This window comes from Danio rerio, chromosome 24 (genome assembly GCF_049306965.1).
Source record: "Danio rerio strain Tuebingen ecotype United States chromosome 24, GRCz12tu, whole genome shotgun sequence".
Taxonomy (NCBI): Eukaryota; Metazoa; Chordata; class Actinopteri; order Cypriniformes; family Danionidae; genus Danio; species Danio rerio.
Window position 1 is genome coordinate 27746123 of NC_133199.1, and position 26884 is coordinate 27773006.

The window sequence follows — 26884 nt, forward strand, 5'->3', positions numbered from 1 at the left end:
CCGGAGGAAGCCCACACGAACATGGGGAGAACATGCAAACTCCACACAGAAATGCCAACTGCCCCAGCTGGGGCTTGAACTAGCATCCTTCTTGCTGTGAGGCGATTATGCCTGATAATATGCAGCATTTTATTCTGCAAAACCTGTGAGAAACCTTTTACACTACACTGCAAAAAGCAATTACTTTGCTTCACTTTTAAAAAAAATTGAAAACTTGACTTTACTTAAAAAAGTTAGTAGGCCTTTTGTAATTTTAAATTGTTTACTTAACTTAATTTTTATAAGTATGCACATAATTAATTTACTTGTTTTATGGCCACAGCTTTACTCTTTATAAGTAAAGTCAACTAATTGCTTTTTACAGTGTAAAAAAATGGAAAAAATATATGAACCACACTCACATGATCAGGTTTTTGTTCTAAAAGGGTATGCAAATTAGTGCATATTTAATAATGCCTCATTTGCATATGCAAACCAAACATTTTTAACCAAAAATGTTGCCCTTCTTAATGTGATCACTCAAATGGGGAATTGTGGTGATAATTATTGGTTAATTCTATTTCCTACACAGCAAATTCATCAGAGTTAAATTCTCGGTGTTGAAGCATTTGAGAGTAAAGTGTTGACGTTAAAGAGTTAGATTTTGATAAATGAATATAATAAGAGTTAGAATTGTTTTTATTCAGTGCGAAATCAAGGAGTTATCTTTTCAACACTTGGTGGTGTTATTTCCAACATCCGGGAATTCATGCAGCCCCAGTCACTGAAGAATTTTCCAGACGCCATTTTCCATCTGAGATTTAGAACAGCAACTGGTGAGTCAAACTACCTAAATGTTGGTATTTTACTGACTTTCTTTAAGGAAATGCAGTTGTAAACATGTTGTTAAGTTAATAACTTTAGAATGGAGTTACAATTTTAAACTTCTGCGGTTCATTCATGGTCGTTTGTGTATCTAGCTTAACTGCATTACTATTGACTTCTTTTCAAGAATGTTTTTATATGCTCACGCATACATAAGTGCATAAAAACATCAAATGTACATGTTCAACACATTTCTGTCACGCTTAATGCCATTTTGTGCGTTGTTACCCATCTGTAAAATAAAATCGACACTTCTCCTTTAATTCCAAGCAAACTAGCGAGGGAATCCCCGGAGCCGCCTAAGGTTAGCCTACTCTGCCCGGATGCTAACGGCAACACAGGACGGTTTCCATAAGCTCTGGAGAGTTTCTAAAACATATCTGGTGAGTAAATGAACATATGCTTACTTGTAAAAGGCTTCCTGACTGAAACAAATGATTGTTTGTTATTCGTGTACGTTAATTTGGTTATTTTAAACACCGCGGCCCTTTTAAACTGGTTCATTCGTGGCCGTCCATATACCGTTAAGTTAGTCCATAACTTAGACTCGTGTGATAACGTACGCTTGAATTATATTAAGTGTTGACAACCATTAAAGTCGGAATGTTAACATTAATGTCTTTAAATGACCGCGTTTGCACTTTATCAGACAATTAACGTTACAGAAGTCTCCCGGAAGTTGCGGGACTAACGTTAACGTTATCCCGCAAATGCACAGAGACTCCCAGATGCCCAAGTAGATGCCCGCAAATGAATGATCATCTCCCGGAAATCGCGCGTCTCCCGCCCGGTCATTAAACACTTTGCACGCCCCTCTCCACCGCATCCCTCCCAGCTCTTCAGGTACGTCGCGCGCAAGTCACCCCCACCGCTCTTCAGGTACGTCGCGCGCAACTCATCCCATTGCTCTTTAGGTACTCATCTCTCCCGCTACCTCCCGCAAATCAACTCTGTATCCCCCGAAAATGACTTTTCCCAACTCGGGATGTCTGACGTTAGTAAGTTAGGCTATTTCTGTAGTCAGGAACATCTTAGTCAAGCTTTTTCTCCCGCATGATATTGTGCTTAAAACTATAGGCTAAACTTAGCATGTACTGTACACAACATTTCCGTTTTATTAGTGCGTTGTAAACAGCCACCTGTCTGTAAAATTAATCAACTGATTCATATTTGAGCAGCCTAATGATGATACAGGTTTGATTTGTAGATTTATTATCAATAATCAACATCTGAATCAAAAGATATGTGAAAAAGTGTGAGGCATACTTTGTGATGTTCATCTCTCTTTTTTATCTGAAGGTTATGCATATGTGTTAGATACTAATGTGTTGTTGTTTTTTAACAGCCACAGTTCTCTGTACAATAACACAAGACCCTGTGACGGTGGCTGATTAGAGACGGATGGTGTATTTCCAGAGTTGGTGAAATGACCAAGCACACCTTCTTGGTCATATGTGGTGATAATAATGAAGGTATGTTTGATAAAGTTCTGTATTTGTTTTACAATAAGCTGAGAGGGTATTAGAGCATTAGAGAATAACAAATGACATGAAGGTGATAAGTTTTGTATTGTGGGTGAACTGTTACTTAAATAATGTTTTGTTGTTTGCTTTGCACTTTTTCTCTTCTGCTTATCCTAATATTTTAGATTATATTTGGACCTGAAACATCTGCTAGACTCCAGGAAAGGTGGCGTCAATACTGGACCTGAAAGGGCCTAACAAGTTGAATCTGGTAAAGAAACACGCACACACACACACACACACACACACGCACGCACGCACACGCTTACAGAAAACTGTAAGTTTATGAATATTTTTTACACTGTGGCCAATATTTTGGGGAAGTCAGCATCACTAAATGATATAAAAGATTTTAAGCTCCTCTAAATTTTGCTCCAAGTGTTGTGTTAAATTCAGGATTGTGGACAGACAGCTGCCTGTTTTTCCAGTTCTAGTCATAGTGGTTAACCTAATTGTTTTTGGAGATCCAACAGTGATGTATGTGTTTTTTCTACTTTTCCATATCCTGTCACCTCAACCAGCTGGGAGAGTCAAGTTGTGGATCATCATGTGGATTTTCAAAAGGTGAGTTTAGATTTCTTGAATGTTTTATTTACTTTAAATGTTCTTTTAAATATATCATAGAATTTGATTGCTATTTGTTTTCAAACATTTTTCTTAGTCATGCTGGAGTCTTGAAGAGTTCTTAGATGAGCATCACCCTACAGTATATCCGTGCTTCAGGAACCACCAGACGAGCGATCAGCAGCTACTACTGTACATCGTCATGGATAAAAAGGTCATCCTGTGGCTGGGAAGCACATCTTTCACAGGACATGCTTGATGAGATTTCCTAGCTCCAGTTTGTTTTCACACAAGTTTACAGCATTTATACCTTCATTTAAACTGCTGTGTTTGATATGGAGGACCAAGGAAACACCAGAAGTGAAAGATTTGCACGCCAAGTTGTTTAAAATGTAATTTCAGAAGAAAACTATGCGTTCAGAAGAAAACTATGAGTGACGATATATTGAACTTTCAAATTGCTCTGATAAAACATCAAGTTTGGACATCATATTTTGTTGATACTGTCTTTACTAATAAAACATTTAAAGCAAATTTGACATTGTTGCATTTTAAAAACTGAATGAATTGTTGAAGTTGTGAATGTTTTCAAATAAAATGTTTTTTATTTTGTAATTTACAGTCTATTTGACCTTTTTACCATATTTACACTCAAGAGAGTTGAATAAAATAATATATTACACCAGGTGGTGTTAAATATAGTTACATTTTTTAACTCTGCCCTGAGTTAAAATTAACCCTTACTTCGGTGTCAATGTGCCAACCCTTTTGAAAGTGTTGATTCAAGTCTGTTTTGAGTGGACCCCATGAGACACTTTCAAAGGGTTGAAATTAACACCCATAGAGTTGTTTTGGGTCCCCATATTTTGCTGTGTATTCACCTGCAATGTCTTTGACATCATTTGACATGATTTGACATCAACAGTCACTGCATCAGTGGATTAATACAGTCCTGAAAAAGGGTCGAGGAGAAAGCTGAAGTCATTGTGACTGATCAGCCAAGCTCAGCAGATGGCTGAGGCGTCTTATTAAGCTAAAAGCTGAGAGAAGTCAGTTATTGAGGGCGATTCAAAAGAAAACAGTAGCAAAAGTTAATCTTATAATATGTGGGGTACATGATGAGCACTTCATCTCCAACTAAAGTACAGGGATTGAATTTGGCAGCTGTTCTAGAAAAGCAGCCAGACTGGGCCATTGGATGATAATTATTGTTGTTAAAATAAATACATATGCCACTGAACAGCAACCCATTTCTGTTTTTCCCTGTTTTTTATGCCTTAATAAACTCATTAAGCACCTTAATAAACTCCAATGTTGAGACTAATGAAAGTGTGCTTATGCATTTATTTTACTACTTCCATCATTATATTTTGCCATTTATTAATATTAAATCATCTTGTTTTACTTTATTTTCCCAAAATATTGTTGTAATTTTCACGTTGTATTTATCACTCAGTCACTATTCTTCGGTTTAGTCCTTGATTTATCAAGTGTTTCCGCAGCGGAATGAATCGCCAATTACTCTGGGATCTTTTATGTGGCGTATGTCCTTCCAGCCACAACCCAGTACTGAGAATCACCCATACACTCTCTCATTCATACATTACAGTTATTTTTTGCGTATTTATCATAAATATATAAATATTTCATCAATTTTCCATGTTTATTCATGTGTTTTAATCAAAGTTAAGTCTAAACTAAGTCTAAAATATGAGATAAAAAATAGTAATCATTGATTCATTTATTTTATCTTATTTACTACAACTACTTAAGAATTTATACACAAATAACAAGTAAAATCTGAATAGGACAAAACCTATTACAAAGAATAAAATAATATAATATGGGCAGCACAGTGGCACAGTGGGTAGTACAATCGCCTCACAGCAAGAAGGTCGGCTGGGTCAGTTGGCGTTCTCCTCGTGTTTGAGTGGGTTTCCTCCGGGTGCTCCGGTTTCCCCACAGTCCAAAGACATGCGCTACAGGTGAATTGGGTGAGCTAAAATTGTCCATTGTGTATGAGTGTAAATGAGTGTGTATGGATGTTTCCCAGTAATGGGTTGCATCTGGAAGGGCTTCCACTGCGTAAAACATGTGCTGGATAAGTTGACGATTCATTCCGCTGTGGCAACCCCTAATTAATAAAGGGACTAAGCTGAAAACAATATGAACAATAATATAATATAATATAATATAATATAATATAATATAATATAATATAATATAATATAATATAATATAATATAATATAATATAATATAATATAATATAATATAATATAAAATTAGATATTATTAAAATGTGTAAGGTATTGATGTGTTTGTAATATTTAATATAAAATTAAACCTATATTTTCCTGGGATGCAGAAAAATGTTTCTTTATTTTTCTTTCCACGTTGCTAGTATTTGGAACACATAACTAAAAGACATACTCTATGTAGTTAATTTCAACAATAAATATAAACATTTTTTACAACTTTATCATGTCAGCATGGAACAAATTGTTGATTAAATAAAAACAATTAAATATACATAAAATAGTAAACAAAGAAATTACAGTAAGTTCAGTTCAGTTAGCTGTGACATTATTTACTTGTGATATTTATTACAATTATTATTATTATTACAACATGATTAATCATGACCATGCAGTTGAGTGCAATTACAACACTATTTTTGCAATAATAAAAAACATTTATGTCTGAACCGCAAGACAAAATCTTTAAAATATCTAATAATAATAATAATAATAATAATACTTTTATAATAAATATAGATAAATTGTTATATTTATTGAAAATGAATAAATATAAGCATATTTATCTATAATAAATATTTAAAATAAACTGATCTCTGGAATGATTGTTATTAAAAATCTTTTGTTGCCTTGGTAATGCAAGCATAATGTTAACATGTTAATTAATACTCTAAAAGTGCTCATTTATTAAGATGTTGGCATAATTATTATCTGCATAATTGGTTGAGAGGAAATTTATGCTTTATATTGCTTAAGAATTTTATTTGAACATGCAGTTTTTTACTTATGTGTGTGAAGCCTGTTGCAATGTCAGGTGTTTGTAACTTAATAAATATGTTGTTCATTGAATTTTTTTGTAGCCATTTGCTTTTCTAAACATGGCACATACTTTACTGTACTGTACTGAAACCGTGACCCTAATACCATGATACATACCAAACCGTGATTGGATTGAACAATTGCACCCCTAATATGGCAACAATTTTAAGGCTCGCATTTATACAGCGTGATAAAAATCTAAACATCGCAATCCAACTTATGACTACCTCCTAAATAAAACTACTCTTTTCAAATGTAATTATATTAATGACTATGTGACATGTATCACACATTTACAGTTGAAGTCAGAATTATTAGCCCTTCTGAATTATTATCTCCCTGTATATTTTTCCCCAATTTCTGTGTAACAGAGAGCAGATTTTTTTCAGCACATTTCTGAACATAATAGTTTTAATAACTCATTTCTAACAACTGATTAATTTTATATTTGTCATGATGACAGTAAATAATGTTTGACTAGATATTTTTCAAGACACTTCTATACAGCTTAAAGTGGCATTTAAAGGCTTAACTAGGTTAATTAGGCAGGTTAGGCTAATAGGCAAGCCATTGTATAGTGATGGTTTGTTCGGTAGATTTTAAGACTTTCTTCAGAAGAAAAAAATATTAAAAGAAATACTGGGAAAATTCCTTGTTCTGTCTGTTAAACATCATTTGGGAAATATTTGAAAATAAAAAAATTCACAGGAGGGCAAATAATTCTGACTTCAACTCTCCATGCTCTTCACACTAACAGGCTAAAAATCTAAATATGACCCTCCAGTCTCACCCATTATTGCATCACGAGGTTAATAATAACTTACTGTAGCTATTAAAAGTACAATTAAGCAACAGCACCCACTTCCACCGTGCATATTCAGTAAAGGAAGAGTCATTCAAAAGCCCCATTGGTGGCCCCTCGGCAGTGGCTTTTTTGACAGAGCCCGGGAGCAGATCCTCTGCGGAGCCCCAAGAAAGAGGCTCCTCCCTCCCGCCGTCCCCCAGGAGCCTCTGCTGGAGAACACAAAGAGGAAACAACAAGCACAAAGGCCCTGTTTATTCCCCATGACCCAGATTCCTGCGCTTTTGACGAGGAGAGACAAGAGACAGGCTGTTCAGGACCATCGCCAGTCAAAGGCCACAGCGAGCTTTAATAAACACACCTTGATCGCTCAAACAGGGGCACGATAATACTGCAGTTTGAAGCCTCAAATGTAGAGAGGGTTTCACAAATGAAGGAGTGTAAATCTGAACTCAACTAGTGCTTTCATTGGTGGAGAAATGGCACAGAAGGACTTTCCATCAAATTTAGAATTGTTTTTATGTTTTTGAAATAATCTTCTGTGCTCAATATGGATGGATATATTTTGAGAAACATGGTAAAAAATGCAGTAAAAATGATGGGGTGAAATATTATCATTTAAAATGTGAATGTTTTATTGTTATTGTGTTTAAAATGTAATTAATTATTGTATGTATTCATTTATTTATTGTTGCCAGTGATCTTTTACTTTTCCTAAAGTTAAAACAAAACATTTATACAAATTAGACATTTAATATGAATTAATAAATGAATGATTCATATTAATATTGAATCACTTTAGTCCCTTTTATTTATCTGGGGTTACCACAGCGGAATGAACCACCAACTTATCCAGCAACTGTTTTACACAGCAGATGCCCTTCCAGCTGCAACCCAGAACTGGGTTTATTCAATTCCCCTATAGCGCATGTCTTTGGACTGTGAGAACCCCGGAGCATCCCAGACGAAACCCACGCCAACACGGGGAGAACATGCAAACTCCACACAGAAATGGCAACTGCCGGGATCAAACCAGTGACTTTTTTGCTGTGAGGCAGGCAACAGAGCCACTGTGTCGCCCCCTAATTCATTCATTCATTTTCTTTTCGGCTTAGTTCCGTTATTCATCAGGGATCACCACAGCCGAATGAACCATCAACTTATTCAGCATATGTTTTACGCAGCGGATGCCCTTCCAGCCGCAACCCAACACTGGGAAACACCCATACACTCTAACATGGACACTCATACACTATGGCCAATTAAGCTTATACAATTCACCAGTACAACATGTCTTTAGACTGTGGGGGAAACCGGAGGAAACCCATGCGAACATAGGGAGAACATGCAAACTCCACACAGAAAAGCCAACTGAAACAGCCAGAACTCAAACCAGTGACCTTTTTGCTGTGAGGCAATGGTAGTCACTGTGTCGCCCCCTAATATTGAATTTAAAAGTTTCGTTAAATAGAGAAACAAGTTTGGCTAAATCAAATGTCCACTAATACTAATTCAATAATAACATTAAGTAATTAAACTAAAAAAAAAACAACAGAAAATGTATAGCAGTATTATATATGATATATGAGCAATTCCATGCATGTCAACTTTGCCAAAAAAAAAAAAAAATTCAAAAAAGTTTTCACCAAAATACAGAATCTGTTTCTAGGTTTTTTGTGTAAGCAAGTATTTTACAATGCTTTAGAAATCCTCAAGAATGTCTCTATCAGTGTTTTCAAACTATAATATTTGATTTGCCAAAGTCACACAAGTGCCAATTTCATATCTGTCACATCCATTACAGAGAGATGTCACATCCATAACGAAACTTTTTCCTCATAAATTCAAAAATCTTAAATTTAAAAAAAAATTATAATAATTTTGTTCTATAGAGAGCCAACTTTTCTCCTTTTGAATAGCATTGTTTCTTTTGGGTTGTGCAGTTTAATTCAGAGAATTTCTGCAGAGTATGTTTTATGCTGTAAACTCACTGACTTTTAGGTCACATCCATAACACATGTTTATTTTCCTCATTTAAATTACAAAACATCATGTTTACAGTTAGATATTTCTGATCCAATAGATATGTGGTAAATTGCTCTGGAAATATATCAATAGATGTTTCGATATAATGTTAACATATGCTTTCTCTGTCAATTTATGTGTTGAGTTTTTAGACTTTTCACTGCAAATGTCACATCTAAAACGCTGGAATTGCTCACACACATACACACACACACACACGCACACACACACGCGCGCGCGCACACACACACACACACACACACATGTATATATATATATATATATATATATATATATATATATATATATATATATATATATATATATATATATATATATATATATATATATAGCTATTATTATTATTTAGACAAATTGAATGTTTTTGTTTGTTTGTTTTCTACAAACAAAATCTAAATCTAAATCTAATCTAAAACTATTTAAACAAGAAAATGATCAATTACATTTTCTAAACTAAAATCACAACTATTAATAAAACTACAATAATAACTGTAAAATGCCACTAAAACATCTTTTTCAACTTTCATAATAATAAGAACTGTTATTAAAAGCACAAATAATAAATAATAATGCATCAACTCGCGTAATTCAGATGAGTTCTGAAGGAAAAAAGAGTACCAGTCTGATGGCACCAGGCAATTCAGCTTTGCCATCACAAATAAATTACATTTAAAAAAAGGTAATAAACATAATAGCTCACAATATTCCTACAGACTATATATCTCTAAATCTTTACATTAAATCCATCACCAAATGTTAATTGATCAGTGTGCGTGTGCGTGTGTGTTGTCAGCTAATGGCTGTGCGCCACCACCTGTTTAGGGAGTGTGTCAGTGTGACGCTGGCAGGAGCAGCAGCTGCCCGCGTGTGTCGGTGGGGGGTTTGATGGGCGTAAAGATGTGTAATTTGCAGACTCATTATGTGTATGGTGGCATTACTCACCCCATGCCTCCCTAGGGGACTCACTACTGTCCCGGTCCGCTTTAAACAGCGAATAGAAACAAAAGCACAGAGAAAAACAGATTAGCTGCATTCGCGCGCTGTCCTGAAATGCACAAATTTACGCCTCCGAAGGAATATGGTTTATGGAATGGCGCATGTTCATGAAATACACTAAATGATAATATGACTCAGCTCAGAGACACAAGTTGCCCTGTTGACCCCCCAAAAAAACACCGCTGTCAAGCTTTGAGAGAAAGTTTGACGTCACCCATTCAAAATTTCAACTTGGGCCCCCATTAGTGTAGCGGTGGTGTGTTACTACCATCTAGTGGATATATTGCGCATTACATGTCTACTGGAATAGTGCTAAGGTGAAATATGTGGACTAATTCCCACACACAGTGCCTACAGATTTGACTTTAATATACAGTATGAATGTATTAATTAAAACATTTTAATTATTTTAATTATGACTGTTTTGTTACCTTTGAGTAACAAAACAGTCATAATTAAAATAATTAAAATGTTAACAATGTTAACTGTAAACTTTAAAAGTAATGAAAAATGAGTGTCAATTTAAGTACATTTTTGAGTGGCACTTTAATAGGATTGAAGTTTGTTTTAGAAGAAAACACCCTTTCAGGTTTTCTACTTGAACCTTTTAGACTTCATTCAGTCCATTACTTTAATATAATATACATTAAATATTTATGTAACTTAAGAGTATGTTTGAACTTCTTTATGTAAAATTAAACATGAAATAAAATTGTACAATATATGAACAAAAATCTCTTATTTGGAATAGCCTGCATCTTAACTGATAATATTAATATGTATAGAAAGTATAAAAGCAACTTAATGCAAAAAGGTCAAATGGAAACCAAAGGAAATGCAAAACATAGTCTACAAAGTATGGCACATGAGTGACAAATTACTCAATAAATTGAAAATAATTGTTTTAATTTGATTTATGTTAAACTCTGACTATGAGCAACACTCACTGACTTTATTTGGCTTTTCGTGTTTAATTTGACAAAACACATAACTTTATGCCAAATAAGTCACTGACGAAAAATGAAGCCATTCAAATGCATCAAACTGTTCATTGCCCTGCATGTAAATGTGCTGTTGCATCCTAACAAAGATCCCTCTGTCTCTCATCCATCAATCTGTCCTTTAAAAATGCTGCTCACTAATCCATCACTCCTTATATATGTCTGAGGAAATGATAGCTTTTTTTTGTTATACTACAGCTTATGTTTCATGTTTAACTGGTATAAAACAATATTAACGTTTTTAACCATTTGCCTCTTCTTAATCCCACATGCTGTATCAATAATCATTCTGCATTCTAGGCACAGCAGTGCTAATTGATTTTGGCATTAAATGTGCCCCATTTTTCTGTCCATTGGCGTGGGGTGTTTGTGTCTTGATTGTTTGACTAATGATGTTTTGCATGCCTGACAGCAGTCAACAGATGGGTACCTTCCCCTCTCGAAGCCCCCCTCACCATGATCTGAGATTATGTCGCTGGTCAAACACCATCCATCAACTCAAGAACAGGTTATTAATTTGTAGAAAGAGCCACCAGTTCTGCAGACACATCAATATTTCGAACATATGGTGTCTTGTTTCTCATTTGGAGTGAGAGGGTTTCATTTACAATATATTATTATAATACTGAAGTCTTGTCTTTTTGCATCAATTTGAAAGAAATGCATGTTTTAGCATGATCAAAGGTGGTACTTCATATATTCATTTAAAATTGAACAAGCTTTCAGATGCAATTAATGAAAAATGTATTTTCTGTCAGCAGGTTGACAGGGGATATCTCAGTACTGCACCATGCATACAGTATATTGAACCCATTTTGACATTACAGTTTCAGCAAATACATAAAAAATAAATTCCCTTTATTTTTAATAGAATATCGTGAGTTAAAACTGGTCTGAAATTAAGAAATGTTAAATATGCAAGAATAAAAGGTTTATATGTTGCTGACATAAACTGCATGATCAAAAAACTTTTTTCATGATTTATCAATTCAAATCAAACAATGAAATCTTTAATTAATCAAAATCACTTGAAACCCAGTATTGATTTTTTTAATTTGAATATTTTAGTTTCATAATTCAAGAAAACACACTTACATGAGTATTAATTGGATTATACTTTATATTAAATTATATGAACATTCTATTAAAGTGCAGATTTTACCCATTAACAGCAAGATTTTTCTAATTCAATACGTATTTAAGCTTTAAAAATTATGTATTTTATTTTCGGCTTAGTCCCTTTATTAATCCGGGGTCGCCACAGCAGAATGAACTGCCATCTTTTCCAGTTTATGTTTTATGCAGTGGATGCCCTTCCAGCTGCAACCCATCTCTGGGAAAGCTTTAAGTTATTATTTTATACATATTTGTCACATCACAGATCAGAATAACAGTAGGTTTCATTTTCACATAACACTAAATGACAATACAGCGTTTTTAACTCATATTTTTAATTTCACAAAAGTTATTTAAATCACTAAACAATTTAATTAGATTTAATTTGATTGCTGTAATTAAAAATCACATTTGTGAACTTAGGTAGACACTGAAATGGGATGTCTCCTCTATTTGATGGTATAAGATAAATCTAATCATATTCTTTTCATTAAAATTGCTCAAATACTTTATTAATTGAATCTTAGCTTCAATTTTTTAAGGTGATATTTTAGCTTTATAATTCTAAAATACACATTTGATGATATTTTATATTACATTATAAGAACATACTATTTAAGTACAAATGTTACCCATTAACAGCAGGCTTTGACACATTTATACTCATTTTTAAATAACTTTGGGGATGAAATATAACCTCATTATTCACAATATCCAACCAGGAACTGATGGCAAATCAGAAAGAATTTTAATTTAATGTGAAAACACAATTACGAATGAATAACAGGAGTCAATATTAGATGACATTTATGAAAACGGTTCAATGATCTTAATCCATGACATATGTAGATAAAGCCTAAACACATAAACAAACCCGATTCCTGTACTGAATCAAACTCCAGCCGCAAGGCACTCAAAGTCATGACTTAAGAGAAGTTGAGTCGTGTGCAATATTTATTATATTCTACAATAAACATCATAAGTCCACCACACTGCTTTAAATGTTAGCGCTTTCCTTGCTTCATCTGAGGTTTGCGCCCTTTGCCTTTAGGAGCTTTTCCCTTTCCTCCAGGTTTTCCTTTGCCTTTTCCTTTACCAGGCATGCCTCCCTTGCGTCCCTTCTTTCCAAACCCTTTCTTATTATTCCGAGCAGACTCCGAGTCCTCTTCCCTCATCTGCTTATTCACAGCTTTAGTGATATCGAGACGGGGCTTCTTACTGTCCATCACCTTCAATAAATCCAGCTGTTTTTGCTTCTCGCTACTGAAGTCCCCAATAAGAGGCTGGAATTTCCTCTTCTTCCCAGTGTTTCTGGCTGGTTTTTCCTTGGGCAGCTTCTCCTGGAATTTGCCAACCGATGCGGTGGATATTTTGGCCAGACTGACCGCTTGTGCCAGCTCCGCTTTGGTCTGCTGGGATGTAGGCAGGAGTCCTGTTCCAGGAACCTTGACCTTCTGAGCTCTGGCGATGTTTTTGAGTCTGTTGTACTCGTTTCTGGCCACTCTTTCCTTTTTGGCTTTATTCCTTTTGGCGAACTGGTCTTCGTTTGGATCTGCAGTCGCCGGGACCTCAATCAACCACTCTTTGGTGTCATCTTTGGCACGTTTATACCCCCATCTCCTCTTCCACTCCTTGTGAACTTCATCCCAGACCAAGTTGGTCTTCTTTTTCTTCTGAATGCCTTTCAGCTTGGCAAACTGTTCCCATTTAGTAGGAGGCTTAGGTTTCGGTGCTGGTTTTTCTCTGGGTAGTTTAGTGGTCGGTTCTGGCAGCTTGGCGACGATCACTTCGTCGACTCTCTCTGTGGGTAGTTTCCATATCTCGTTGATGAGAAGTTGTGTGTTGTCTCGCGCTAAAGAGCGAAGACAGTCCTCCCGTTTGTTGCCTTTAAAGTCCCGTGTGTCAAGTCGGTTCTTGTCAAACGCCAGCAAAAGTCCCGGGTCGAATTCAAGATCCAACTCTTTGAGCACCGTAATACTTTTGAGCTTCTCAGCCTCGTCTCTTTCAGCTTTAGCGAGCACGTCTTCAATACTGCACGAAGCCATTTTGGTTCTACTGACAGACAACGTGGGTTCCCACATGTGCCGCTAAAAGCGGAAGTCTGGTATTTCAAAATAAAAGAACTAAAAACTAACTTAAAAAATAAAATAAACATTTCAAATGAGTTAAAGAAATATAACAATCTTTAAACATGTTTTAGCTAGTAAAACGTTTATCCTAAGTGTATATGTTTATGATACTAACTAACTTACTTCGGACGAAAGTTGTTCGGTCGAATGCAGGAGTAGCGATAAACCGACAGGACGTCCCATCGGCTCTGTGGCGCAATGGATAGCGCATTGGACTTCTAGATTGTTGAATGGGGTCATTCAAAGGTTGTGGGTTCGAGTCCCACCAGAGTCGACATTTTTGTGATCAGAATCAATAAAGTGGCCACATGCCAGAAGTTACCTGAAGTGCTCGAAGACATGATTCAAACGAACCTGACTCAGTGATTCAGTTTGTGGATGCGTGAATCTTATAGCCGAACCGAACCGGTGGGTTAAGCATACGGAGCAAATGGTTCGTTTTGATAAAATATTAAATTTATTTAGATATATATCGGTTCTGTGGATGTGTAACCTGGGACAAATGATTGGTTTCTAAATGCCAGTAAAACCTATAAGTGAAACCCATAGTTGTGGTAGAAATATTGATTTATTTATTTTGTTGCAGTTATACACACGCACGGTTGTATTTGTTTTATCATCGACCACTACAAATATCTAAAAATAATTAATTATCCTTAATAATACTTAAATTGTGTTTTTGGTATGATTTTAAAACTGATTTTTTGGATCTGTTTGGATTATATTATTACTGAACAAGTGATACTGAACTGATAATATGATTTCTGAACTGATGCCAATGTTATTCTTGAAAATTCTAACAGAAAAAATCTGGAAATTGCCTCTGCATACAGTATGCAAACAAAAACAAACTTGTTATTATTATTATTATTATAATTATTATTATTATTATTATTATTATTAGTAGTAGTAGTAGTAGTAGTAGTAGTAGTAGTAGTAGTAGTATTTGCATTACTGTTCAGTTACGCAAACAAAATGATCTTTAATTGTAAAATAACAAAAAACTCAAGTCTCCGATATAAAAAAATGAATGTGCTAAAAAATACACTGAATAAAGTCTGTCTACAACAGTTCGAATCAACTTGTTCAGATTGGTCGGCTGGTGAGAACGTCATATCCGCTGCTCGAGTTTCCCCGGGAAGACACTTTGGCGCGGAAATCTGTTGTTTTGGCTTCGCCCTTTGTAAGGAGAGAGAAATTCTACCTCGACTCAACCGCATTTTATATCAATGGCTCCTGTTTCAAATCCCGATAAAGACATGGACGGCGGAGATTGTGGTGAGCGTGTTTACAGGGATTAGTGTTGTTAGCTAACACAATATTCCAGCTTTCAGCTTAGCGGATGCATGTAGTGTACTGACAGCGCTAATGCAACATGAAATACAATACATTACATTGATTTATCTGAGCTAACTTAATCGTTAAAATATGCAAATACATTACCGTGTATCATCATTTTGTCGAGTAAACGTGATGTTTCGGTCCTTAAACATGAAGTTTGAAGCTGAACATGTCAGTATTAAGGCTGACAAATGTTTCTCAGTTCTCAGCTAGCGTTAACGTTACTCTTTCCTGGATAATACTTTAGTGCTTCTTTGGAAGACGTTTATGTAACATCCCAGCGGATGCCCAGCACTGGAAAAAGAAAATTAATAAATCATAAACAATAATAATGTAATATACAGTGACATAATAACACTACTACTACTTACTGCACTACTAACACTACTACTACAATATAATAATTATACAATTAAAAATATTCTTATTGCCACAGATGAAAATATCCTTTATAATGAAACAATATTGAAAAAATATGATATAATTATAAATATTCTAGTCACTTAAATGGTCTTTTTAACAAAGAAGTTAGCAAAATTTCACTGAATCACATTTGTGGATTTATATATATATATATATATATATATATATATATATATATATATATATATATATATATATTTTTTTTTTTTTTATGCCACATTTGTTTATGCCTTTAGATGCATCCGACACATGTGGCATTGCCGCCTCACGTTCCAGAAGGGAGAAAAAAGAGAAAGTCGGGCGCAAGTCTGCTTTAGAGCAACTTAAAAGAGCCAAGAAAGGAGAGAAAGTAAAATACGAGGTGAGATTCAGCTGTTTGTACATTTCATCTCTGCTGTTTCAGCGCTTTGACATTGTGTTGTGATCAGGTGGAGGAGTTCACCAGCATTTATGATGAAGTGGATGAAGAGCAGTACTCGAAAATAGTTCGGGAGAGACAGGATGATGATTGGATCATTGATGACGGTCAGTCATATTTTCATACTTCAATCTCCAATATGCAAATTTCAGTGTTTAATTGGTTGTCAGATTAATGTGCCTGTAAAATGCTGGGTTCTACACAATTCATGTCTTCATGTGTCCCAACACAAATCGTAGGGGTGTCAAAAGTAAATAAAACGCTCCTACTACTTATCCTACTTGATAATTATGAACAATTCAACTGCTTGTGAGTTTGTTGGAAAGTCTTTCATTGACACTAAAGAAGGCACAGCACACAAGCCACTATTTCACTACTTTTCACTACTCTCTTCTAAAGCCAATCGCCACCTTTTCTGTTGAGTGGGCGAAGACAACAACCAATCATATGGGTTTAAGACCTCGCTTGACAGTGCTCAAAAAGCAAGCGGGATAATATTTACATTTAGTTTATTTGCAATAAATGCTCATGCTGTTTTCTGTGCATGTGTTTGAGTTTTGTTTGATACATTCAAAAAGAGTGTTTTCCTTGAGCGGGTAAAATAATAGTTACTGTACATATATCTTACTGCTTGTTTTAAAGGACACATATGTATTACAAATAATCTAAATATAAATATATTTATAGATTTTAATGAAAAAAAAAATCTTGTGTTGTGAAGAAAAACTCTAATTCTGTATGGAAGGCATCGTCAATGCATTGTGATGCACAGAGATATCGAATTGAACCCTATCGATGGCATGATAAACATAACCAAACCATGAGACCAGTATAGATTCACACCCCTAACAAATCAAATTTAACATAATGGATTTTATAAATTTAAGATGATTTAACATTGAAAGTTGTCTTTAAAAAAACTCAAGAATTGAGTTGATTCAGCTCATTTTAAATAAGTAATTTAAACAAGCAGCAAAAATCATTTTTTAAGTGTGTGTCTTTTATCAGATGGGACAGGTTATGTGGAGGATGGCAGAGAAATCTTTGATGAAGAATTGGATGATGATGCATTGGGCCCTAAAAGTGAGTGTGGGAAAACCAGCACCTTTTATTTAAATTTTGTCAATTTGCAATATTAACCAGTGTGTTTGTGTTTTATTTAAAGTTGTCTTTACCAATTAATTATAACTTTATTTATATGTGAGCAGGTAAACAGGCTGCAAAAGGAGGTGATTCGAAAAAGAATGTGAAGAAATCATCTGTCAGTAAACCCAACAGCATTAAAAGCATGTTTATGAACAGTAATGTAAAGAAACCTGCGGAGGTAAGAGCTTTTTTAATTCACAAGATGCTTCTGTTTGTAACTGGCCATTATATTAACTTTTTTTTGGTGTGATTTTATAAAATTAAAGATTGGTTAAACCAAAAAGGAAACTTGTCAATGTTTGTAATAAAAACCCAAGTAAGGCAAGTAAGGTAATGCTTGACTAGTGTGTAAACAGAATTTTGTTTACCCATGTTTGCATTGTAGAAACATGTGGATTTGTCTCAAGATGATCTGCTGGGAGATATTTTGCAGGACTTGCACTCTGAGGTGAATCATTGTGACATTTTGTAATAAATGGATGTCTTTCTGCTTTTAATACAAGCATGCTACAGGTGCTTTCAATGTTGTTATTCATAACTTATTTTACACCTCATATTCATTTGAATGTTTCACAGAAATCAGTTGTGCTCACTCCACCACCGATCATTACTCTGAAGAAGAAGAAAACACTGGGCTCCCCTATGAATCCATTTTCAGTCAAACCACAGATGCCAAAGGTAAAAATCCCTAGTTTAGCAATATAAAACTTTGTATTGGTGTGTTATGAGTACTTTGGTCTTCTCTCTTATTTCCTCATGCACTACATCACTTTTTGGATGGGTGGACTTGTGTGGCTATTCCAACAAATTCAACCACTTGAGTGTTTTACTACTAAAGCAAATATATCTTATGTGTTTTAAACTACCTCAGTAAGTGGTTGAAAGTGGACAAGCTCAAAACAATTTAGACACCTAATCATGCTGCTTACTTGACCAAAATGCGTCTTAATACCTTGCATTACCCTTCCATCCAAGTCTACCTCAGAATTAAAAAAAAAATGCTCCAAAATGGGTGTGGAGCTTTGCGAGCAGCGTGAGGAATGAGCATGGCTGGCAGAGCATGGGAGAAAGAGGGGAGCGAACAACTTTTGTCAGTTGGTTCACAAAATGAGACAAAAGTACTGAGGAGACCCATGATTTTATTGGTTACAAAGTTAAAATGCAAAGAAATAAACAGTAATTAATCTAATTTCCTGCTGCATTTGTTATTTGTAATATCATATATTTAATAACGAGAATTTGTTATATCATCATAAAGATAATCGTGTTTTTAATTTAATCGTCCTCAATCCCCGGGTCTGAATGCAGACACAGTGGATAGCAGTGCAGCAGGTCTCTTTTCCTGTCTATTTTAACCATTAGCCTTGCTGGTAATCTGGAGATTTTAAAACATAGGCGAACACAGCAGCACAGATAAAGGTGACATGCCTCAATGATAACAAACTCAACACCATTCTCCAATCCTCATACAGCTCTCCCAACAAAAATGCTTGCTGCAAGCCACCAGCTGTGCTGTATCGGCCCTCACAGCATCGCAGGGAAAAACATGCAACAAACCTCATGGATCATTGAAACAAAGACATATGACCCGTGCTGTGCAGACACTCTCTAACCAAGTCATTGGGTCTCACTGCTTGGCAGGTCTGCCTTGGCTTTGGAAAACTAGTACTCTCATGAATAATTAAGAAGCAGGGTCTTCTCATAGGATAAGAAAATTCTGCTATGAATAATAATGAGAAACTGACGCATCATCGTTCCACTAGCAGATTCGAGCTACATCACTGATTTTGATCCGGCCCCAAAAATTATTTCAAACCCGAAAGATGAAATAAGCTGACAAAAGCTCAAAATTATCCAGTTTTCCCCACAATTAAAGCTGACTGCTGCTAACATTCTTAACTGATGTTCAACACACACAAATCTGTTAAAAAAAAAAAAAAGTACTCCAGGGTGTCTTGGACCTTTTAAAGACTAGAGCAATGCCTTATAAAAATAAAACTTTGCCACCACCGCAATGAATTAAGAATTGTCTGAAATTAAAGTGAAAATGTTTTTTTTGCTAGTTAGTCCCCTTGCATCAATTAAGTTCATGGTGCATACAAGTTGCTTATAGTACAATTTACAAATACACATACAAATACATGCATATATTTATGCACATACACGTATGTAAACCTCACATACATAAACATGCATACACAAATATAACAAAACTTAAAGGTAAAAGATAAACCAATCAATAATTAACATTTAGCAGCTGGACCGCGCTAGGAATAAAAGTTGCTTTGCTCTTTGAGTTCTGCAACCTGGGCAGCAAAGTTTTCCTTCTGATGGAAGCCATTCAAAACAGACCATTAGAGGAATCCGATGCTATCCTATTGGCTAAAATAGTTTTTAATTTGCAATAATTGACCATATTTCTGTATTTTTTTTTAAATGAATATGTGCAGTTTGGATCAGCATAAAAGACCCCTTTAAGACCTATTTGTTATAAACTGTCACTATTAAAGCAACGTCTGATCTGACAGGAGTTGCCTGAAGTCCACGTATCAAAGCCGAGGCCTGTGGTGACACGAGTTCCTCCTGCTGACCCTTCGCCCAGGTCTGCAGCTTCTGTTGAACCTAGTAAAGCAACTGCCGCACAGATAAAGAAACCTAAGATCGAAGAGCCTGAAGGTAAATCTGCCCTCTTTTAACCCTGTAGTATTTGGGTGCCATTTCTTCAATATCAAATTGCTTTTTATTGTCATTTTAGAGGAGGCAATCGAGTTTGATGAGATGGACTTTGATGAGCCCATGGAGGCAGAAAACCTGGAGGAGGAGCCTGTGAAAGAGAAGGCGGAGCCCGAGACCAAGCCCATTGTTAAAGTGGAGCCTAAGACTGAACCACAGGATAAAATGTTAATGTATGCCTGCAGACCAATATATTGTCACAGAGTTTAAATATAATTGGCAATTGGTGATAAATCTGTCCACTTTTTAATTATTTTTTACTAGGGATGCACCGATATGGATTTTTTTGGTCGATACCGATAACTCTTCAGACTTGGAGGCCAATAGCTGGTTGTACTGCTCTTATGAACTGAATAATCTAACTCAAAGCAAAAAAGCTATAATTTCAAAATTGCAAGGTGATATTATAGACATATATTCACGATTTCACGTAAATCAGCATGCAAAAAATGTTTTATTTATTTTTCTTCATAATAAATTAACATGCTACTTGACTGTTGCATAAAAATAGTATGTTAAATACCAAAATGGGATTTAATTAACAAGCAAGTTTAATATATTTTAAATAAAATGAAAATGAAAGAGCTAAGAATTAAAACCCAGCTCAAATGTTCTTGAATAAAACATGTTACAGTGATGAACGTGTACAAATATGTCATGTCCGAAAAAGCCTTATTTAGAGATGTTTTGACAGTTCAGAGCCACCGTACAAGCGAACAGCTAAATACAGACTGTATTTCTTTAGAAAATGTTCGTTCTCGCTGTCAATTTCGGGAAAAACGATTAGTGAAAAGGTTACGATAATCCGCTGCTAGGGCGCAGATTTGCCCCCGGAGTCAGATTTTGATACAAACCTGAGTGTTGAGCACACAGATGACTTTATGACAAACACAGAGCATAATATCTAGACAGACTGTGGCGGCGAGTTGAGGGCGCAACTCTCCTCCGTGCTGCCGTGAAAGTTGTCAGATCACTGTGTGTGTGTGTGTGTGTGTGTGTGTGTGTGTGTGTGTGTGTGTGTGTGTGTGTGTGTGTGTGTGTGTGTGTGTGTGTGCGCGCGCGGTGACTGCTCTCACGCAAGCTTGTTATAATCTATGAATATTCCTATTAAACTGAAAACAATCTTACATCAACAACACATGGCAAACAACGCATGTTAAACGCATGCATAATAACAAATAATCACTTTAGATTATAAACAACCCATCAAGTTGTTTAGCACTTGTGCAGCGCTTATTTTATTTTACACATGTAATATTTTTTTCTGAGGTGATTTTAAAGCAAAATACACTATGGCACTCAATTAAACATATCTACAATGATAAGGAACATGGATACTTACTAAGTTATTAATGCACAGCAATACCACATGAGGAAAGGATGGACTTTGAAGTATTAAACAATGTGAGAGAGCTCCATTGTAGTGCACAGGTTAAGTCTAAACACGTTCCGCCCACACATGCGCGAGGCAGACAGTTCTGTACAATTACGTAATTTATCCGCTTAAAGATAACGGACTAATTTAGACATCGAATTGATAACGATAATCTTAAAAATAGCATTTAGTGGCCGATAACGATATGGACGCCGATATATTGTGCATCCCTAATTTTTACATTTTTATTATGACACCATGTTGTATATCAGCACTGCTTATTTATGACAAGCCAATCTGACATGAAACCAGATATGACCTTCATTCACGTTCCTAAAATGGCTCCTTTATTACATACATTAACACTCATGCATCAACGTCTTATTTAAACAGTACTGTGTGTGTGATGTCAGATCAGGAGCCCAGTGGAAGTATAGATGTGATATAAATCAATTCTAGCAAAAATGTGAATGTGTTTACTGTACAATCAATAAAAAATCCTGTGACTGACTCTTCTTTAGATAAGCGCATTGTTCTCAGTTATTTTTAAACACTGATTTTCATTTAGTTATATCTATTAGTCAGCAGGAATGCTTTGTCAGTATTGGCATCTGCTTTTAAAAACAGTATATCAATTGACCTCTACACTCATAGCATGAATTAATGCAAAGGATCTCCCTGTTTGCCCTCTTCAGATCTGGACTGGTTGGGGGCATGGGCTGGGAGAAGATGGAGGAGGGGAAACCCATCGAGACTCCGGTGGAAGTGCAGGTGGACTCGAGTCAACTCCCGCTGGTGGAGGGACCAGATGGAGATATGGTCTTCCGCTTCTACTGGTTGGATGCTTTTGAAGATCAGTATAACCAACCTGGTGGGCATCTCTTTTTGTATGCTTTCTATCTAATGCACAGGAATTGAAATCCTAATTCCTAATGTTTTTTTTTTTTTGTGATTCTGATTTTCATTTTTAATTGATCTTTGTGTATAGCACGTCTTACAATGTAGGTTGTGTCAAAGCAGCCTAACATAGATGAAGGGGAATAAAAGGAAGAGTAAATTCCATATTACAGTGGTCCCTCATTTATTGCGGGAGTTACTTCTAAATATAACCCGCAATAGGGGAAATTTGCGAAGTAGTCAGCTTTATTTTTTACAATTATAGATGTTTTAAGGCTATAAAATCCCTCACTGTACACTTTATACACTTTACTCAGACAGACTTTAACATTTTCACACTTTTCTAGTTTAAACACTCTCAAAGTTCAAACTTTCGTAGAAAATAAGTTCAGTATTGTAGAATGAAACAAAAGATCAAAGCATGTTGTCGGGCACAAACATTGCTGCCAGCAAAAGGTTTATAAAGCTTTTTAGCTTATGTGTGGATAATGTTGGCATCCAGCGTAATGTTCTTTTCCTGCTGTCACTGATCCACAAAACAACAGCAGACTCCATTCTTAAGGGGGTCACAACCCAGATGGACCGTGCTCATGACAAGTAGCACACACACACCGGACTCACTCATTCACATGTTGTTAAAAAATGAAATTATTCGGACGGCGCTCTGTGAGGTAGCAGAAATATGGACAGTGTCCTGAGTCGTCGCTGGGCACCACAGACAGACCCTTACTTGGGGGTGACCAGTAGGCATTTTAATTAAAGGACCATGGCGTGATTTATGCACATGACATATGGCAATTTTATATTAGTTTATATTGGTGGATGCCACTCTCTCTCGCTCTCTCGCTCGTTAATCATGCTTAAATACTTGTGCTGCATGACAATTTAAAAGCTTTTTTAGTCCTCGTGCACGAGATTTAAGGTTTGCACTGTGCTGAAGTCTGGTCTGAAATGAAACGAAAGCGTAGAGTTGATGTCATTTGCTTTGGTTTTCAATGACGCATGACTCGCATTGACACTGCAGACACGATGGCACAGATCTGATTCATATCGGATAAATTTCCACGTGTGAACTAGGCCTGAATCTGATTTGAGTAAAAAAAATCAGAATCCATGTGATTTCTTCCTGCTTACATGTACATGGCCTATATCTGATCTGTGTCACATGGGAGGAAAAAAATTGGAATTGAGTCGCTTGAACCATGCAGTGTAAATGCAGCCTAAACGTCTCTGTTAAAGTTCAGTTTAGTTTGGACAAGTGTAATGCAAATGTCACTGCTGAAGGGCGATCTACTAAAGAGCATGGTCAGCTCCACCAGTATCACCCAAGCAAGCTAGAGGTGACCATGGTCAATTGATGAAAGTGAAAAGGAAAAAACCTTGAGAGAAACCAGGCACAGCTACGCATAATCAGTTCTCCTCTGGCCAAATATCTTGGGCAGAGCTCCATTAGAGCTGCATTTCATGCTTTTATAATTAAGACAAATGCTAGAATTACCAATTTACATGTTTATTTCCTCATGTTTGTCGAACAGAAGCAGTGTATGTTTGCAGTATGGTTTATTTGTGTTTTCTGTACAGGAGTGGTGTTCCTGTTTGGAAAAGTTTGGATCGAGTCTGCTGAAGCACATGTTAGCTGTTGTGTTGCTGTAAAGAACATAGAGAGAACGATGTATCTCCTTCCACGAGAACATGTGAGCCCATTCGTATTTAGTCAAAACTAATATAAATTAGTTTATGTATTATTTATTTTATGATCTGCGTTTTAGAAAGTAAATCTGGCAACCGGCGAGAAGGGCGTTGCAGTAGGAATGATGGATGTGTACAAGGAGTTCAATGAGATCTCTGAGAAGTTCAAAATTATGAAGTTTAAATCCAAGGTAATTGCTGCTAACCAGTAATTACTGCTTTATGGGATATTGGAGCCCCATACATAAGTGTTTAAAATCATGCTTTCCTCTTTCACAACAGCCGGTGACCAAGAATTATGCTTTTGAGATCCCAGATATCCCCTCTCAGAGCGAGTACCTAGAAGTCAAATACTCTGTGAGTAGTTACACACACAAAACAGTCATGTATGTTTTATTTGAAGTTACAAGAATGAGTCTGAAGATTGTTTTGTTTTGTTGTGTTGTGTTTTTGTAGGCTGAGATTCCTTCATTGCCATCTGACCTGAAGGGCACTACATTTTCCCATGTGTTTGGTACCAACACCTCCAGTTTGGAACACTTCCTTCTGAATAGGAAGATTCGTGGGCCTTGCTGGCTTGATGTGACAACCCCTCGTAAGATTGAGATCTTTTAGCACGAAAAAGAGAGTTGTGCAGTATTTGTTGACATTTGTTACTTCAGTCATCCATTTTTAAACACTGTGGCTGCATCCAAAGTAGCTACTAACTTTGAATTGGCCATTATTCCACAACCATTAAAGGTTACATTAAATTCCAGTTTATCATATTCAGCATTTTGTCATTTATCATTTGACCTATCCTTGCCAATTTCTTTGATTTAATGCAATTCACAGTGTCTCCCATGGCCTATTTTTATGAGTGCTATGAATTTAGACATGCTACTTTTCTGACATAATTTTTGTTAGTTTGTTTTTATAGTCTATTGTATACAGAGTCTCTAATGGCCTGTTTCCAATGAGCAGTACAGTACTGTGTGGATTTGTTTCTATTTTCACCATCATAGATAACAAAATTAGAGATACCATTCACATGTCATATTTAAAGGTGTAGAGAGTGCATGAGGCAACACTTGCACTCTCTATTTGTGCATTTACCACACATATACATTTGAAATCATGAACTGGAGTCAGTAATTTGTTAATGGCTTCTTACACCTACCATGTTAGTGAACCAATAGTAGAAAAACAAGTGATGATCAGTGTGTCCTCATTACCAAACCATACTGTACTGAGCCATGCCACTTAGTTGAAACAAGGCAGGAATAAATCAGTCATTGTAGACCAATCATTCACTAACTAAGTGCCACCGACTTGCAATATCACCTACTTTTGTATTTACAAAAAGCCTAACTGATCATGCACTAAAACAGCAAAATGCTATTAAATGTTATTAAAAAATCCAAAATATATCGATATATTGTTTGTCAATATTGCACACCTTTAATACAAACCTACCATTGCTATTTCTATATTTTTTTCTGTCATCACACACTTGGTAACACTTGATAATCATCATGTTCTGTAGTAATTGCAGTGTCCTCTTTCTCCATGCCCTCTAGAGTTAAGCAATCAGCCTATTAGCTGGTGTAAAGTGGAGGCCGTTGCACAGAAGAGTGACTTGATCTCAGTAGTAAAAGATCTGTCGCCTCCTCCACTGGTGGTCATGTCCATAAGCCTCAAGACCGTGCAGAACCCCAAGACTCACCAGAATGAGGTAAAAACTGAATCTGGGTCGTCTGAGCCGTCTTATTGTGGTAGCTCAGCAGCAGTTATTTAGCTTTATAAATTGTTCATCGTTTTGTCTTGCTTTGAATAGATTGTTTCCATCGCTGCCCTCGTTCATCATACATTTCCTCTGGACAAAGCTCCTCCACGGCCGCCGTTTCAGACTCATTTCTGTGGTGAGTTTTTCCTCTGGATTTTCATATGCGAGAGTAAGATCCCAAACTGAGTTCAGATTTGTCCAGATTTGTGTTTTTGAGATTTAGCCATCAGAGTCAGACACTCCCATTAAAAATAATTTTCAGATTGCCAGTGCTGGCTCATCACTAAAGATTAGAACTTTATTTTATGGTCATTTGTCTATATGTGTGCAAATGTGATCTTAGAATCAAGAAGCTAATATGATATGGTATTTAAATCCATCTTTTGCTCAAATCAATCGATTAACCGTTAACCGAAAGGGTGCGTTTGTAACCGATTAATGGTATCAGTTAAATGAGAAAATATTATATGTTTTTAAAGTTTTGGCTGCATAAGGCACCGATCACAGCGAATGCGCTTTTACATTGAGAGGCGCATCTTTTAAATAGTTTATTAACGGCCGCGAGTGTTTTACGTGCTGCTTATGTGCTCTGCTTTTGCCATTGCTCGAGCAGAAAAAGTGCGTTACGCGAGTCGCGTCTTTTTCATTCTTCAGTCAAATGAAAGCAGAGCAGGGTTTCCATTGAGGTGACTGCAGTGTTTGTGTTGTCAAGACTACTGTGGTGAATTTTTAATGATATAGGAGAGACTTGTCACAATGTTTTTTTTTAGCTGCATTCTTTTGCTAAGTTATTTTTGTTAATATGGTTTGATAATCATCCTTTACAAATAGCACTGTTTTAATATGTAGTAAGCATAGTTGACTGGTGATCTGGACTTGTTGAAAGTGTAATCTATCTAAAATATAGTAAATTATTGATTGTTGTTTAAAAGTGGTAAATTTAAAAAAGAATGTATTGCTTTCATAAAGCACGTTTTCTT

General features: G+C 35.9%; 2 protein-coding genes, 1 long non-coding RNA gene and 1 other non-coding gene across 6 annotated transcripts in view; 3 read left to right on the top strand and 1 right to left on the bottom strand.

The window, feature by feature from the left end:
• The first annotated feature begins 755 nt into the window (after nt 1-755).
• LOC137489243 (uncharacterized) lies at nt 756-3490 on the top strand. Of its 3 annotated transcripts, none has more exons than XR_011008638.2 (6): nt 756-815; nt 1135-1247; nt 2210-2336; nt 2513-2598; nt 2909-2951; nt 3049-3490. It is a non-coding gene; the product is annotated as an uncharacterized lncRNA (long non-coding RNA). The 3 variants fall into 3 exon arrangements; XR_011008639.2 differs by lacking the exon at nt 756-815 and adding an exon at nt 1583-1707 and having other exon boundaries at nt 1168-1247; XR_012399389.1 differs by lacking the exons at nt 756-815; nt 1135-1247 and adding an exon at nt 1583-1743.
• A 9224-nt stretch (nt 3491-12714) lies between these two features.
• rrs1 (ribosome biogenesis regulator 1 homolog) lies at nt 12715-14042 on the bottom strand. Its single transcript, NM_200062.1, is given in 1 exon segment — nt 12715-14042. A coding segment is annotated over 1 exon segment (1041 nt). The 5' UTR covers nt 14034-14042; the 3' UTR covers nt 12715-12992.
• A 259-nt stretch (nt 14043-14301) lies between these two features.
• trnar-ucu (transfer RNA arginine (anticodon UCU)) lies at nt 14302-14391 on the top strand. The gene is given in 2 exon segments: nt 14302-14338; nt 14356-14391. It is a non-coding gene; the product is annotated as a tRNA-Arg (tRNA).
• An 824-nt stretch (nt 14392-15215) lies between these two features.
• The window catches only part of pola1 (polymerase (DNA directed), alpha 1), a 91731-nt gene continuing 80062 nt past the window's right edge, over nt 15216-26884 (top strand). Inside the window, exons 1-16 of the mRNA NM_001305464.1 lie at nt 15216-15395; nt 16118-16242; nt 16310-16406; nt 17308-17382; nt 17508-17623; nt 17831-17893; nt 18022-18123; nt 19974-20121; nt 20201-20351; nt 22249-22424; nt 24032-24144; nt 24220-24330; nt 24422-24496; nt 24596-24734; nt 25699-25853; nt 25956-26040. Of these exons, the coding sequence (NP_001292393.1) occupies nt 15347-15395; nt 16118-16242; nt 16310-16406; nt 17308-17382; nt 17508-17623; nt 17831-17893; nt 18022-18123; nt 19974-20121; nt 20201-20351; nt 22249-22424; nt 24032-24144; nt 24220-24330; nt 24422-24496; nt 24596-24734; nt 25699-25853; nt 25956-26040 (1780 nt within the window). The 5' untranslated portion in view covers nt 15216-15346. The remainder of the gene's footprint in view (nt 15396-16117; nt 16243-16309; nt 16407-17307; nt 17383-17507; nt 17624-17830; nt 17894-18021; nt 18124-19973; nt 20122-20200; nt 20352-22248; nt 22425-24031; nt 24145-24219; nt 24331-24421; nt 24497-24595; nt 24735-25698; nt 25854-25955; nt 26041-26884) is intronic.